We start from the raw sequence: 17931 nt of genomic DNA on the forward strand, positions 1-17931 counted from the left end.
AATAAATCTTAAGTGCCCTAGGGGGGAATCGAACCCACAAGGCTGTCTATCACACATAACACGGAAATGCATTTTTAGAGGTCTTAGTGTTGTTACTGATTAGCTAATTAATTGAATAAAGTAACGAATTAGGTTTTTGGGTGCATCCTAGCATCAAGTTGTAATTAGATCGTAAACCAAATTGTTTTACAAATGTTATCAAAAACACATTGCTGGACATGAGTCCACTCTGAACACAGAAACACATTCATGGCAGTCCTAAAAGGCTAGCAAGTAGGTAATTAGCTTGATAAAATAAGTTCTACGAAATTTTAGGTTGTTTTTTTTTCTTTTGTTTTATCGTTCATAAATAATAAATGATGGATCCAAGAGAAAAAGTTATATTAAAATTTCAATGTTTTCAAGGCTTTGTTCTATGTTATCAGTCAGAAATATAAATTTGCACCAGTTACTGAATCAAATAAATTCTTTAAATGAAGTGCAATCACGTTATTGTTCTAAACAATATTTTCATAACAACGATGATTTGTTCGTAAAACACTATCGCCCTCCTGTCCCCTTAATTTTTGTGAAGACAATGGATAATTGGTAAGCCCCGTTGTCAAGACGTCTAGCCATATTCTCATGGTGTACCAAAAGGTAAAGAAGAGGGAAGAGAAATGGAAATTAGTAGGTATCTAACAAGACATGTAGTAGGGAATAAGAAAAAAAACTTTATTTTTTGTTTTTTTTTGTGCCGGTGTCAGGGAAAATTTGTCCACCCCTTATTTAGATATTTTAATTTAAAAGACTAAAATATACAGTAATTCTAAAGAACTTTTTGGCAAAGGCAGTCATATTTACCGTGTATTGTACAGGTTACTAATAAAAAAATTATGAAATGAAATGGTTAAAATTATTACAAGATATTATTTATTGTAAAATTTTGCCTCTCCCTAAAAGTGCCGCCCAGGGCGGACCGCCCCCCCCCCACTAAGCTCTTTTTCTACATCGTACATGAGAAAACTATTAGTGAATCTGTAATGAACTCCATAAGCTAGAAAATTACGTTTTAGTTTCGTCATTCCAGATGCGATTCAACTAAGAGAAATTCTCAACTCCCTCCCCGCCCCCCGCCCCTCAAAATCGTATTTCGTTTATTTATTCGTATTTTATTTATTTATCATTATTATTTTTTTTTTTAATTTTATACTTTTAGTGATAATTCGCAAAACTTTAAAAGGCTCTATGCCATATATTCTGATCGTTTTCTGTATTTTAATGAGAAATCGTGTAAATTATCATTAAATTTAATTTATATTATAGTGTGTTAAGCTGTATTATTGCTGTGATTTTACGTTTTGAAGGACAAGTTATATTTTGTGCTAATTATGTTCTATTACAGTATTATTTTAAATAAAAAAATACCTTATAAGTTATTAACCTTTTAAAACTTAAATTTCCCAATGCATAGGAAGAAATAATTGGTTAACTATTTACTGCATCCTCTCTGGATTTTTGTATAAAATATTTAAAGTTCTGAACGAAAATTTAATTCATTTAGTACTATTAAAAATCTATAGTATTGTTTATACATTGTGTAATTCCTTTTATGTTTTGCCGAAATGAAGTGAGATATATATGCCGGGAGCCAGTGCTCCCTGTGAAATGTTTTTGAAGTGATTATGGTTCAGGCAAAATTGAATAAACTTTTAAAATTTAAGTTATTTAGTTGTTTAAAACAACATTTTCCATCATTCATTGGATATACATTTCATAAATAAAAATTCGCACGCCACCGCCCATTAATATTATAATGGTTCATCAAAACCGTTTAGCTTATATTTTTATAAAAAGAAATTATGAGCGTAAATCTGCGTCGGTACCTCCCCCCCCACTGCACGACCTTATTCCAGGAAGTCTATTTCTGAGTCTTAAATACATTTACAATTTTGTATCTTACCGAATGATGAAATATAATATATTATTTTAAAAATAATTTCGTTTATTATATTACTGATATCATATGATTTGTAAAACGAATTGAAATATGTCAATGCTAATTTCAATATAACACTGTTGGTAGCACTGACTCATAGAGTTAAAAAATGAGCCATTTTCAATTATAATCCTTTCTAGATTTTTTTGTTATAAATCTACTTCATATTCTTATTAATTATTTAATTTAATTCGACCCTAGATATTTTGTAACATAAAGTATAAGTTCTTGGCCATGTAGTGTTTGTTTCATTGCAAGTATAACGAATATTTCCCAAACCAAAAAAGAAAATCTTGATTATTGCATGTCCCTGTAATTAATACATTTGTCTTGTATTCTATTCAGTTCTTTATTATGATGTAATGGAACATATTTGTTAAAATATTATCATTCAATTAACTGTTACTGCATCAAATATTCCAATAATGTAGGTAACTTTTAGGTTTAATGTTTAAATTTCTGTATTATGTCTGGACCTTTTAAAAGAAAGTTAATTTCTAATTTTTTTATTATTGTTTCTATCTTTGACCCTACAGTTTTTCCTGTGATAAATTTTAAACATTCAATATATTATTTTCCTACTACTTATAAGGTTTTATCTTAAAAATATTTATTATTTTGGAATGATAAAAAAATGTATCTGATTCACCTTTTTCAATTTAGTTGAATTGTTGGTTTAGAAATTTTAAATTAATTTTAATCAAATGTTTAAAAAATAGTAGATGAAAGAAAAAAAGTGAGATAAAAAAAGAATTAACATATAAATTAGTATGTAATATTCCCATTTAATTCAAGGAAAACTCATGCTATTTGTAATTAAAATTGTAAGTAAGATTTTAATATTTTTTTGCACCTATTCATTTACATTTTGTTTGTTACAGGTTGCATTAAGACAAGCTTGGATCGAAAATATCAAGCCTGTTCTTGTATTAAACAAAATTGACAGACTGATTTTAGAGATGAAATTGACACCCCTGGATGCTTTTATTCATTTAACTCAAATTTTAGAGCAGGTAGTATATTTTGTTTGAAAAGACCATTTTATTTTATTCAGCTTATTGATTATTTTATTATCATTATTTATATAGAATAATAGTACTATCAGAGACCTGTTTTATAAGCCGATTTTGAAAGCCGATAGTATTAGTACATTATACAAGTACACAAACTATAAAGTACAAGCACAAATACATTGTGATTCATGATGGGGACGACTATTAACGATATTACATGCGTTTAAAAGTAAAAAAATTATCCGGCAGAATTGTATAAGTCAGTGAAATTGTACCAAATACAAACTAAAAGATTAATAGTATTAATTAGTAGTATACTAATAGTATTAGTAGTTTCTCCCTTAGTAGGTATTTTCTCCCTATATCATTTTAATATCATATATTAATCTTGTAAAGTATATTTTTTTATTGTAATATAAAATAAACTTGAAGATTATGAAAGTAGAAGGCATAATTCATTTTTTGTCAAAAATATTTTTCGATTTCCAGTAAATATGACATCAATATTCTTTTACGTTTGTGAGATTTATGTTACAATTAATTTATAATAGTGAGCTAACCTGTTCTTCTTCGAGTAGCTTAGATTGTACTTTATAATAATTAAAATACCAAAAAAAAATTAAATATGTTTTGATTCTCAATTACTTTTTGGATTTTTTTTGCCTATCAAATAATTTTTTAATTTTAAGTATTAATAATTACTGTTATTTCTTCTGAATTCTGTAATTGTTCTTTTTGAACAGCTTTTTACCACTCAAGTGAAGTCAAAAGTAAAAATTGATCATAATCAGCCATACATTGTTTTATAACATGTCATTAAATATTTTTAAAAGTTTAGCTATTAAATTTTTATTATATAAAAGGAAGATGGTCTGGGTGAGGTAAATAAAAACTCACTTAAATAGTAATAACACTATTTATTATGACCCATTTGTCCCACTTTGTAAGGCTTCTCCAGTGCAAAAATGAAATAAAGTTTAAATAATTGATACAATAATAAAATATAATAAAGAAAAGAAAATATACTTAAATTTGTATTATTTTTCCTCTAAAATCTCCTATTCTCCAAATTACTTTCTTAGAGTATTAATCTTGAAATAAAATATTTGTTTGTAATTAGGTTAACGCTGTAATGGGTGAATTGTTTACAACTGAAGTACTCGGGAGAACTGAAAAAGAATCTTCTCAGACGCCAAATCAAACTCGGACTACTTATGACTGGGATTCTGGACTAGAGGATGCTGATGACTCCAATATTTATTTTTCACCTGAATTAGACAACGTAGTTTTTGCTAGTGCTATAGATGGCTGGGGTTTTCGGTATTATATTTATATAATATATTTGTAATTTGCTGTTTATAAATTAAATTCATCATTATTATTTTCTGACTTCTAGGCTAGACAGTTTTGTCAATTTATATGCAAAAAAGTTTGACTTAGATGTTCAACAGTTAAAAAAATGTCTTTGGGGAGATTTTTACTATAACTCGAAAACAAAGAAAATATTACCTGGCGCCCAGGAAAAGGCGAAGAAACCTATTTTTGTTCAGTTTGTTCTGGATAATATTTGGGCTCTTTATGATACAATTTGTATCAGAAAGGTAGGTTTGTTTGATTGATGTGCTTTAATGGTTTAATTTTTTTCCTTATATTATATTTCTGTTATTTTTTATTCCCATAGGATAAGGACAAACTTTCAAAAATTATCGAGACTGTGGGTGTTAAAATAACAACTAGAGACATGCGACACAATGATCCTAAAGTCCAATTGCAAGCTGTTAGCAGCCAGTGGTTGCCACTGGCAAATGCTATTCTCGGTATGCTTACATTATTAATTTGATTAATAATAATTTTTTAAGATTTGTTCGTTCTGTATGAAGAAACCAATTTTAATTCCAAAACTACAATACTTATGTCCATGTTACTTCAATTATTTATTTTAAAAGCTGGTTCATCTTCTTTACAGATACTTAAGTATAATGATTGTATGTTATTACATACACACACACACACACATATATATATATATTTTAAATTTTAAATTAAGAATAGTTTATATTGCACTGTTTTTATTTTATTTTGGGAATCATTCTTCTGACTCCAATTTCTTTATTTATTAATTTTACCTCAGTATGCTAATTTACATATTATGAATGTATTACATGCTTTTAATAACTTTTGACATTGCGAACAGTCCATCCATCTTCCGCAGCCTTTTTTGAAAAAGAGTTACACAGATTTTTGTTACATTAAAGTTTTGAAATATAGCCTGATTTTCTGTCTTTTTTTTTTTTTTTAATTTTACATACCTTTTATCATTTTTGTTCGACTTTTGCTTGACATTTTGTCATTAATTTACAAGAATAAAATCCCACTAGATCGTTTGTATTAATTATGAAAAATTCAAATACTTTAGTACAAGAAAAATCTTAATTTTTCGTTTTACAATGTTTTGGAAAACAGCTATAGTGTGGGTGTAATTTTGTATAATTTTTTTATGATTTAAATTATTTAATTATTTTTTTTTTTTTAGAAATGGTTTGTCTAATTTTACCTCCTGCCAATCAACTTCCTGAAGAAAAAGTTGAAAAACTGATGTGTTCTACGAAAGAGAGCTTAAAACATTATCCACTTGAAACTCAAGCTCTCAAAAATGCATTTCTGAAATGTTCATCAACTGAAAATGATCCACTTATTGTTTACATTTCAAAAATGTTTCCGGTATGTTAATTAATTAATTTATTAATCAATAAGTTATTTACATTTTTTTATTTTGTTGGAAGATAGTCCAGGTATTAGTAAATAAAGGTACAAAATAGTAAAAAATTATTTATTGGTGACAAACTATTTACTTTTACTATTATGTATTTTTATTTACTGGCACCTTTACTATCTCCCTACAATCTATTACATACGGTTAACTATTAATATTATTAACTATTTTTATTAATTAATTTCATCATGATATATTTTTCATTTCATATGAAGTATATCTTTTATAAGTCATAATATCAATTATCTAAAAAATTACATACCTAGAATTACTAAATAATTTTAATTTGTGTAAAGAAATATTTACAGTCAACTTTTTTATATAAGAAGAATATCAGGAGTACCCAGCGAATTTTTCCATGACAGAAATGATATATTTAATTTTGTTTTAATAATAATATTCGCAGTACTATTAGTCATCTTATACAAGTACATGTCTCATTATAGCTCATTATGGTTCTCTTAATTTAGAGGTATTATTTAACCTTCATACTGGGTTGTTACAGACAGTAAATGACCTAGTTTTGATCACTATTAATCAATTGCATTATTATTCCTTGAGCTCTAGAAATTTTACTTCTTCAGGTTCTATGTTTGTATTAATTTGTTTATTTTTCAAAATTTCAGATGGAAAGAAAATCACTCCCTCAAAATAGGCCTCAAGCTCTGACACCTGAAGAAATGGCAAAGAGAAGGGAACAGGCAAAATTGCGTCATGCTGCTAAGTTAGCTGGAACAGTTTTAGAAGAAGAGGGTGATAAGGCTCCTACGCCCGAAGCAGAACCTGAACCTGAACTTTCTGAAGATGTATTCATTGCATTTGCGAGGGTCTATAGTGGATGTTTAAAACAGGGGTCGTCGGTTTATGTTCTAGGACCGAAACATGATCCTGCTGAAGCTCTTAGAATGGTAATACTTTTTTTTAAATCATCATTCAGTTGTTTCTAATCTTTTGCCATATTATACAATATATTGTTATATTTTTTATTTTATTTTTAGGTTTTGGTTATGTTTTTGAACAATTTTTAGGTTATCAGATTGGTCCTGGGGGACACTCAACCTCTGTTAATGGTTAGTTAATACCCTTAAATAGCTGGGGGGAATTAATCTGGGGATTGAGTATGGTTGCTGACCACATCCAATTTATTTATAATTGTTGGCTCAGAAACATTACTTCCATAACGAATACTGAACCCAAGACCCTTTATAGGTTGTATTAGTTATGTTCTTTTTAATTTTTTTTTTTCAGATCTTATAAAGTTGTAGATTATTGAAAAATAATAAAGTTTTGTCAAATATATTAAATACAAGGTTAAATCATAGGAATTTTAAATATGAATATTTTTGTTTTTAACACTATTCATTAGTTCTTAATTTCAAAGTGAGTTGGCTATAACTTTAGACATTCAAACAAATTGTAGAATCATTAGTATCCAGTGACTATTAATATAAATACCTTGAAGTTAGCATTATATTGTATCATTGAAATCTATGTAATAATTATAAATCTTAAGAATAAAAAGTTTGACCTATTTAAATGTATGTTGTGTATCAAGTTCATGATGTATTTGACCATCGTTTTTTACCCTCAGTTTATATTATGTTTCATTTTCTTCAAAAAATTTTTATTTAGGTAAAGAAAGGAGAAGAGATAGAAGAAAATGTAGCCGTTAAGGACTGGAAACCAGGACATTATGTAACAAAGATCAATATATCAGAACTCTATTTGATGATGGGAAGAGAATTGGAAATAGTGACCGAAGCTCCTGCTGGAAATGTCATAGGTGAATATATAATCATAAAATTTCATTAAGTACTTTATTTATTTAGTTGTGAACTTAATAATAAGTGACGAATTTCAATAATTTAGGTATTGGCGGTCTTGATGACTATGTCCTAAAGTCAGCTACTCTTTCATCTGAAATATTTTGCCCTTCATTCTCGGAAATAACACTCATGGCTGTTCCTATTTTAAGAGTTGCTGTAGAACCTGTGAAACCTTCCGATCTTCCTCAGTTAATTAAGGGTTTGAAGCTTCTTAATCAGGCCGATGCTTGTGTTCAGGTTTGTGTTAAGTTCATTACTTATCTTTAATGTCTAAATGTGATAACCAAAAATTTTTTTATGAAAAATAATTGAGATTGCATAATATAACATTTATAACATAACATTTTAATTATTGCAGTTTGAATCTCTGTGCATTTGGATCTACATTTTTGCCCAATGATCAAATCCAATGACACTTTGACAAAAATTTGAACCATAAAACAAATATATTTGAAACTAATACTATATTTATGAATCTATCACAAGAATTTCTTTGTTATATTTAGTGTAATCAAAATAGCCACTTCTAACTATCTAATAAAGAGTTATAAACTTGGTCAGTCCTGTTTAGTATCTTTTTTTATGAAATCATTCAGATCAACTATTTATATTTAGGTAGTTGATCCATAACATTTTTTTGGGAAAAAGTATGATACCATTTACACGGGCAGGCTACACACATGGGATCACTACTTTAAACAAAAATGTTTTTGGTGATACTAAGTTGAAAAGCATTAAACACGTGTCTGAGGGTTCTTACTAATGTGCCCTAGGAGCCGATAGAAAATAAAAATTAAATGATTTAATTAATTATATTAATATTTTATATTTGTGTACAGCTGTTGTTAGTTTTTTTTTACTGGATTGTATATCATTTAGTGGTACATACTGTTTAAGAAGAGGAGACCATGTTCTAAATGACCCAGTGTGATTTCTTAATACTAATATATTGAATCTCCAAAATAAAAAAATATTTACCTCAAAAACCAATTTTTGAAAACTTTTTTTAAATTAAATTAAATTTTATTGAACCTTCTTATTGTTCTAGACCCTTCAAATGGTTAACTGAAATTGTATTAACAAGTATTATCATTTTTTATTTTTAAATCATCTATGTTTTCGTAGGTTTTAGTTCAAGAAACTGGAGAACATGTGTTAATCACAGCAGGTGAAGTTCATTTGGAAAGATGTCTTGATGATCTTCGTACTAGGTATCTCATGCTATTACATTAATTAAAAAAGTATATAGACTTTTATTGAATGATAATTTGTTTCTGAAATAATTTGGAAATCTATACTTCTGCAATTTTATAAAAAAAAAATAACATAACTTTATAGGTTTGCCAAAATTGAAATAAATTCTTCTGAACCTATCATTCCTTTTCGTGAGACTGTTGTTCCACCACCTGTGCTTGATATGGTAAATGAAGCAATACATGAGCACTACATATCTAAAAAGGTCAGATTAAATTGAATTATTTCATCCATATGATAGATCACAAAATTATTTTTTATTTCTTCTTTTCAGGAGACTACAGAAAGCTCAAAAGTTGATTCTGAAGGCTTGGTAACTATGAGTACTCCAGGCAAACAGGCTGAAATACAAATTGTTTGTACTCCGCTTCCCCCCAGCGTTACAGATATTTTAGATAAGAATGTTGACCTAATCAAAACGCTCGATAAATATGTTAGTAGCTTGGAAAAGATTAACAAAATCGAGGACGGTTTAGAAAAGTTAAATTTGAAGGATGAAAACATAACAAATATTCCGTTGCAACTGTCTGAGAAAACATTGCGTGAAATTAGTGTTTTAAAAGACAAATTAGCCCAGGCCTTCAAGGAGGCAGGCCCGCCATGGAGTGAAGATGATTTTGTCGAAAAGATTTGGAGTTTCGGCCCAAGGAGGTGTGGGCCAAATATTTTATTTAACACAATAAAAGGTGCATTTTCTTCCCATATTTTTTATCTTATAGTACTAATATATATACATCATCATCACACATTATTAGTTATATTCGTCACATATTATTATTGTCGTGTTTTCTATTCACTTCTTTTGCTTAACTGTATTATACTTACAGATTTCATTTGTTATGTATATTATCTTTTCTTTATAATTTTTTTTTCTTTCCTTAACTTTAATTTTTTAATTATTATTAAATTAATGTATTCATATTTCTTTGTTTTTTTGTATTATATAACGTTATAATTTTTTATTTCCCCTATAATGTTATTCTAATTATATTTTTAATTACCTATATGAACTTTATATTTTCCACTTTTTTTTTCATTCTGTATTACTTTATTTGTATTATTTACTTGTATCATTCTGTTTATATTTTCCCTTTTTAACATTTAATATATTTTTTTTTTGTATTCATTCATTGTTATCTTGCTCTTTGTTCTTAGCCCTGATGAAGGCTAGAAACTCTGACCGAAACGTTGGTACTATTAAATTAGTCCTCTCAATTTATTTGTGTTATTTACTAACTGCACCCCCAACCACCTTTGCCTCATATTTGTATAATTATTGTTTCTTTCAAATGATATCTTTCAATATTAGGCTTACATTATTGCTTGTAAAAACTGAATTTATTATATTATGGACTAGTTGTTTATTATATACTATTCTGTATCTAATCAAATAGACTGTTGTCAAGATGTTATAGGGATGGCTTATTAATATTATTAATAATAGAAGGGAAAAAAAAAAAAAAAAATAGAAGGGAAGGCTTCCCAGGTCATCTTGCCCCTAAACCCTGATTTAGCGATGGTCTTATATTATCTTTGAAACCTTTATTTAAAATAGGAAGAGGAGATTTATGAAATTAGTTAAATCAAGCAACATTTAAAAAGTGGTTAAAATTGGAAATGGCATGGTGGACAGAAAAATTTCAAATTAAATATACACCATAATTTTTTTTTTATTTATTTGCATTGACAGACTGTGATCATATCCTGGGTTGATTTTATTAGATTCAGTTATTAAAATGATTGTGTTTCTTGTTAGCAAAATTGTATTGTTTTGTGTTGAATTTATAGTCACAGATAATATTGTTATCTTCAGTTTTATTTTTAAAACAGTCTTAGTTACATTATTTAATATTTCAGGTTACAACAATAATTTTTGGGAACAACCTACTGCTGAAGTCAGCAGCAGCATGTTATATGAGTACAATAGCAGTTTCATAAATGGTTTCCAAATGGCCACGCTGGCGGGACCACTATGCGAAGAACCTATGATGGGCGTTGCTTTTATTATTAAAGATTGGACCATTGAAAGTACCGTTAGGTAATGATTTTTATTTAAAATTTTATTGGTTAGAAAACTGACTTTTTCTTTTATACAAGCTGACAATGTCTGGAACAATATGAAAACAAAAATTATTTACTGTAATATCATTAGTAGTGATAGTAGTATTCGTCTTTCCCAAAGTGTGGTACCAGTACACCCAGAGGTATGAAAAGAATTTCTTTGGTGTGTATGGTTCACCTTGCTTTGACTGATAACAAATTCACCTTTTCTGATAACAGACATGGAAAATTAATAAAAACAAGTTTATTCCTTACACGTTATATTTGTATGTTTTTGTGTGCATATTTAAATGTATTAATTTTACTACATAAAACTTTATTTACAATATTTTTGTAAGTATTAGTTCATAGGCCTAAATTTATATTTTGATTATGAAAATATAGTTGTCTGCATTCATTGGAGGGGTGTCTGTTGCCAAAGAGTCTTAATTCTTATACTTCTTGAGCAGGAAATAAAAAAAAGTCTGTAGGAAACAATTTCCATTGGAGAAATCTGTATGTTAAGAAGGTTTCACTGTGTATGCAAATTTGTTTGATATGGGATACTCAATATTACGCATGTTTGGAGAACAGTGTTCTAGACTTTGATTTTATAACACAAATCCTGAAACAATAGAACTATTAATAATCAATCTTTTCTATTGTCATTTAGTTCTTAAGAATCTTGTTTAGATTTAGTAATAGAATGTCTGACCTTTTCTACTTGAGGTCGCTTATAAAAAAAATTGTTTCAGCGGTTCTTATGGACCTTTCTCTGGCCAAATAATGTCTGCTGTAAAAGAAGGCTGCAGAAAGAGTTTCCAAGCTCAACCCCAGAGGCTCATGGCTGCTATGTATAAGAGCAACATACAGGTCAACGCTGAAGTTTTAGGTAAGTGAAGTTCAAAATATTATGAATTATAGTATATTCTAATAAGTTTTAGTGCATCAAAAAGTAATTAACGCTTTAAAGGCTCAAGCTGCATATATGCGGGCAATGATTTTTGTGCTACCAATGTTCCAGCTGCATATATGCGACCAGCTTTTAGTGTTGGGAAATCAAAATGATTTATTAATACGTTCCGTAAGCTCTTAAAACCGATCCTATGAAATGATTAACCCATTATCTCTTAAAATTTTCCTTGAACATCTAATGTCTGAAATATCTCACTAAGTAGCATTTGATTCTGTAAGGAGAAAATTATAGCGAAAAAGCCACCGCAAAATCATCTCACACTTATGGTGTGCCAGCCCTGTCTCTTCAGCAGTTAAAGAGTTTAAAAAAAAATAATTTGAAGAGAATGTGAAATTTCTTTAAGTTATGCATAGTTCAAGTTAAAAATAATGATTTAGAGACTAACTTCAGTACATTTCATGCTAGAGATATAATAATTTCGTTTGATTCAAGGGCTTAAATGAAAAGATTGTGAAATAGAAACTAAAAAACTAATATATTCTCATTTATTGGTTACCTTATTAAATATGGTAGGTCTTTTGAATCTAATGATTTTCAAATGTTCTGTACAAGTGCAATGTTGCATTCTAAAAACATCAAGATCACAAAGATCAGATGTCACGAAAAAATCCTCTATCATTTAACCTACCTATTTCATTAATCTACTCTAATTGACAGGGGAATGACTTGAGTGACCAGTTTTAATAATTTTGAGTTAATTAGCTGGGATAATGAATGTTTTTATAATTTTGGTTTATCCACGAGAGATTGATCAGGCTTGGTTCTCCTTTCAAGATTGGAGGTAAAACAGGATAAATTGAAATAAAACTTACAGTACTTTACTTTGTGTACAAAACATAAGCTATTATTTGTAATTGGCTGAATATAAACATATAGGTAATCCTACATCCTATGCATTACTCTTAAGGTGACTTTAGATGGTCAAACAACCTGATAAATCGGTGGGCTCCATCCGTTTATTTAAGGAGACAGTGTAATGTAATGCAATGTCTCAGACAAGATGGGCGTAGTGATGAGAATGGATCTGAATAGTCGCTATAAAAACTGGTTTCATAGACATGAAGCAGACGCTTGTACTCACTTCTTTATCTGATCTGGTTGGATTGTCATAAGGCACCTTTTTAGCCTATTACACACTAATAAATATGTTTAGAGATTTTGTTATTAGTAACCAAGTTAAGTGATTTAACTTGAGATATCATATGGATAAGTTGTATCCAAGAGGTATTGCTAGGAAAGATCAAAGTCCATTATCTTAAAAACAGAATGGCTAACAGCTTGACAGCCTGGTTGTTTTCTGTTTCTGATACCAATATTATATCAGCAAGAAAATATTAATGTTCCATAATATTAAAGCCAAATACTGTAGAAATGGAACTCATTTAACAAAATGTAGTATTCCAGAGCTTATATTTGGCATGTTTTAAAATGTATTTTACGATGTTTTATTAGAAGTACTTTTAACGGCATTGTTAAATAAGAAAAAAGGCAATCTATATTAACAAAATAAAATACTCTTTTAAGACATATTTGATTGAATGACTAACTCCATAAAATCAGTCATAGTATTTTCAATATTGATTATTTAAGAATTTAGCATCGAATAATTGATAAGGACTAAAATTTTAATTTTAGTCTGTAATAATCTTTATATATTTATGCCATATTTTAGCAAAAGGAAATTGATCCTATATAAAGTCACTCTTTATATAAGGTTAACATGTAAAGTATATTTTAAGGTCATTATATAAGGACTGTATTAAAAGTTATTATATGTTGTCTGAAGACATTTTATCCTGATAGTCTTTGTAAAAATTTGATGACATGTCTAATAGCATATACAATACTTCATTTATGGTTAGAGTTGTTTTTGAGATTTGTATGATCTTGGATTGATTTAAGGATGCGGACAATTAAAGATTTTTATAATAAAATTACACATTTTATTTTAAGTCTAAATTACCATCGTTTACATCATCCCACGAGTTTTTCTTTTTTTTTTTCTTACTAACCACAAATATTACATGAAAACCTCTAGGGAGGTGTAAACTTAAAAAATAAATATACAATGCGTTATTAATTATCTATAACACACATATCTACCACACAGCATCAATTGTTTTACATAACATGTTATCCGAATATGTTCTAGAAACCAAACATTTCTTAAGCTATTTTATGTCTATATCGGCTAATAAACTTTATAAATATGCCTAATATCTAAATATTTAAATCTACATTTATTACAACATTGAATTTCTTAAAATTATTCTAGGAAGTTCATTTTTTATTATTATTATACTTTTATACTTATATGTTTCATGGAATTTATTCATGACTATAATTTAGGTACGTAAATAAAATAAATAAAAGCTTGTATTTACAGCATATAGTTTGGTTTAAGAATCGGATGCCTTAATCACAAATGTTTATGAACTATATATAAATTTTGTATCCAATTTTTTTGAAACTATGATTTCCTTCTTTATTTGACTAAATATACTTCAAAGAAATATATATGGTGGGTTCCAATTTGTGTAATAACTGAATGAATTATGAGACGAATATGGTTCATTTGACACTATTCCGAAAAGGAACAATTACGTAAACTCGTTTGTTTACGTAAATTATTACCCGTTAATGCCTAGTTTGTGGAGGTTGAGCACAGTATAATTTGTGCTATCTCCTTGCTTTGTTCTTGTTCCTCTTGAGTCTCTTTCCTACAAATTGGCTGCCTTCAGTAAGATTTTCACCTTGTGCCATGGGAATGGAAGACCTGCATCTGAAAGCAATAATTAAAATGTTAATGATCATTTTATCATTTATTTATAAGCATCGAATTACACTTATAGGGTCTTTCGGAATTATACCGAATAAATCAGGGGCTTTATTTTGTAAAAAAGTATGAACAATTATTTTTTTCTATAAATACATGTTCTAAAATCATTTATTTCATGGATACATGTTGTTCTGCAAGAAATTATTTATTAAATTTTCATAACAACCATATTAATATGCTTGAAAATTCTTGTTTAATCCTTTGACAGTTTTATTGATCCCTATTTTTTATATTTTAGGCTTCTCATTGAAGCTGATTTTTATTTCATTTACAGATATATTGTGTTTTTTTTCTTTTCATGTTCAAAAAATTGGCTTGTTAGTGCATATTTGCATAAGTTGTTTGGTCTTCTGATACAGACCTTATACCCTAATTATTTGTTCAAGGTTAGATTAAATTAATTGTGGTTGCAACACAAATTCACTGAGATTATAAAATAAAAATTAATTAAAGGTTGCGCAACCCTCCAAAAAAAGCCCTCTGGAGGGAAGTTGCTACAATTTATTAAGGAGAAAGAAGGGGGTCAAAATCTAAAATTTCCCTCCTATTTTGACTGAGTTTATTCAATTTACAGGAGCTTCAGGGAACATTCCCTGAAATTTGTCTATATCCAAAACATAACATCTAAAAATGGTATAAATAAGAATTTCCAGTATTTTCGCGGCGTGAAATAGGTCCTGAAATCTCAACTTTTTGAGTTTTCAATTTATTGGGGATGATCCCCCGTAAACCCTCCCACCTTTTCATTCGATAAAAACCTCCAGATAATTAGATTAAACAGAAAATTACTGACATGCTCTTGGAAATTTTTGTTGAAGGGAACATTTAGAAGAGCTTTTGTGAATTTTATAGTTATAATTATTATAGAAATTATAATCGCTCTATCTCACCTTTTATCCTTAAACTTCTTGAATCACGCAGTGGTCTTGCTTTGCGCTTCGATGTTGTAGGTGTAGGAGATGCTGAATAAGTTTTATTCACACACATCATTCCATATACCCTGATTCCTGGTACGCTTGCATAAGTGGGCTGGTCATGGCTCATTGGTCCTTCTAGAAATATTTTCATTGGTTATCTTTCAATTATTTACTTAATTTTTTTTTGTATAATATATTTTAAAATTGTATTTTTAAATCACCTAAAAGACTTGAATCTGGGCACCGGCAAATGACGAGGTAGTGGCTCTTTCCTGTTCTTATATTCTGGAGTGCCAATAATGACCAATCTCTTGGTGACCTACACAATCTCATATCTGCTACTGGTTCGCAAGTCTTCACTAATGTAAGGACCTAATAAATAAAGAAATCATAACTATTAAAATTTAAACTTAATATTACTTAATCGATTTTATTAGTCTCTTGGAGGGGTAAAGATAAATGATCTTTAATCTCCTGGTTCTAAGCTTGAGGTAGTTTCTTTTAGTAAATCATGAAAAATTGTTCACTCCTTGTGAGGAATGAATCATTCTGATTTGATTTCTAAAAGAAAATAATGATTTTTCCCGTCGCTAAATCACTCACTAACTAAAGATATAACTAACAGATGGAAGTGATACTACCTGATTTACTACAAACATTAAGTACAACTCTCTTGCTAAAAAACTAAATTTTGAGATACTTTCAGGTTTATACCTATGAAATTATTTTTCTATAGTTAATTTAGTACTAGAATATTTCATTAAAAAATATTAAACTTCGTACGATAAAATATCTGTGCTTGGATATTAGTCCAATCAAAGAATTAAAAAATTCTTTCATGGCTAATTTTCTAAAATGATACTTGGGAAGGGCTTTTGAGTGATTTATGACATATTTCCAATATTTTTAGCCGTGGGAACTGGCTATTTTAAAAAATAAAAGGCTTTTTTTATAGTTTTCCCTCATGATCTATAATTATATGCATCTGAAAAAAAAATGTTTTACTTTTCAGTCCGATTGTGCACTAAATTTGTTGCAATTAGAATCCAAATTGAGTTTTCTACTTGAATAGATATAGGGCTATAGTCATGAGAGATAGTTGACTGTGGATGACTTATAGGAGAAGATGGTTGGTGGATGTGGCCAAAATATAACACAAATAAGTTGAAGTAACTTATTTAATCGTGCCAACGTTTCGGCCAGAATTTTTAGCTTTCATCAGGGCTGTCGAAAACTTGAAATCTTACCGCCAAGTCTTGAATCTTGACTTGGCAGTAAGATTGCAAGCTAACAGCCCTGATGAAGGCTAGAAATTCTGGCCGAAATGTAGGCACGATTAAATAAGATACTTCAACTTATTTGTGTTATATTTTGACCGCACATCCCAACTATCTTTTCCTCCTATAGGTATAGGGCTAATTTTCACACACATACCTATTTTCACATAACAGGTAAGTAAACGTCCAAGACAGGGCCGCCCATAGCTCAAGGGTTAAGACACAGTCTTACCAATTTGATGTCTATTGGTAATGCCGGTTCAAATGGGGCCTGGCGTTGACTTTTTTCATTGAGTGGCGGTCCCACAAAATGAATAACTTTGACCCCCAACCATGGTTAGCCAGTATAATAGGACTCCAATGGGAGTCTTGGCGGAAAAAAAAAAAAGAAAACGTCCAAGACAAGTATAACAAATAAGTAGACTGAGGGGTTTTAGTAAAACCTTCATGTTCAAGGTTACACAGAATTTTATGTATAATTGAAGAAGAAAAAGAAAAATCCGATCCAACCACATCCGATTCAAACGGGAAAAGCCGAAATCGCTCGATCTTACCCGACGGTTTCCTTACCGTTTGTTATGTGCTTTAAAATGTATAATTTATAATATAAATTTAGCATTTTATATTAAGACCTCTAGAAATCCTACAATAACGAATATTTATAACAACAGCAAAATAAAAATTTATTTTCATAATTTTCGCTTTTCTTAGTCTCTAGCTTTTGTTTTTGGAAACCACAAAAATAAGGTTAGGTATATATCGATTTTTTTTTTAAATGGTTCTAATGATTTTGATTTTAATTTCCAGTATTTTCACAGCATAAAATAGGTCCCGAAATCTCAACTTCTTTAGTTTTCAATTTATTGGGGGATGATCCCACCTAAACCCTCCCACCTTTTCATTCGATAAAAACCTCCAGATGATTAGATTAAACAGAAAATTCCTGACATGCTCTTGGAAATTTTTGTTGAAGGGAACATTTAGAAGAGCTTTTGTGAATTTTATAGTTATAATTATTATAGAAATTATAATCGCTCT

At 29.0% G+C, this 17931-nt stretch overlaps 2 protein-coding genes across 2 annotated transcripts in view; one reads left to right on the top strand and one right to left on the bottom strand.

The window, feature by feature from the left end:
• LOC106692372 (elongation factor-like GTPase 1) overlaps nt 1–17931 on the top strand; it is a 422109-nt gene that overhangs the window by 10399 nt on the left and 393779 nt on the right. The window contains exons 4-16 of the mRNA XM_014438286.3: nt 2860–2991; nt 4112–4311; nt 4388–4592; nt 4673–4808; nt 5525–5712; nt 6391–6672; nt 7397–7547; nt 7634–7827; nt 8716–8801; nt 8929–9049; nt 9119–9530; nt 10702–10882; nt 11640–11776. Coding sequence (XP_014293772.1) covers nt 2860–2991; nt 4112–4311; nt 4388–4592; nt 4673–4808; nt 5525–5712; nt 6391–6672; nt 7397–7547; nt 7634–7827; nt 8716–8801; nt 8929–9049; nt 9119–9530; nt 10702–10882; nt 11640–11776 — 2425 coding nt within the window. The remainder of the gene's footprint in view (nt 1–2859; nt 2992–4111; nt 4312–4387; nt 4593–4672; nt 4809–5524; nt 5713–6390; nt 6673–7396; nt 7548–7633; nt 7828–8715; nt 8802–8928; nt 9050–9118; nt 9531–10701; nt 10883–11639; nt 11777–17931) is intronic.
• dsx-c73A (doublesex cognate 73A) overlaps nt 13804–17931 on the bottom strand; it is a 153670-nt gene continuing 149542 nt past the window's right edge. The window contains exons 5-7 of the mRNA XM_014438288.2: nt 15838–15988; nt 15590–15751; nt 13804–14642 (exon numbers count right to left, since the gene is read on the bottom strand). Coding sequence (XP_014293774.1) covers nt 14581–14642; nt 15590–15751; nt 15838–15988 — 375 coding nt within the window. The 3' untranslated portion in view covers nt 13804–14580. The remainder of the gene's footprint in view (nt 14643–15589; nt 15752–15837; nt 15989–17931) is intronic.

The sequence above is a fragment of the Halyomorpha halys genome, unplaced genomic scaffold (assembly GCF_000696795.3).
Source record: "Halyomorpha halys isolate HHAL.00 unplaced genomic scaffold, Hhal_1.1 Scaffold54.1, whole genome shotgun sequence".
Taxonomy (NCBI): Eukaryota; Metazoa; Arthropoda; class Insecta; order Hemiptera; family Pentatomidae; genus Halyomorpha; species Halyomorpha halys.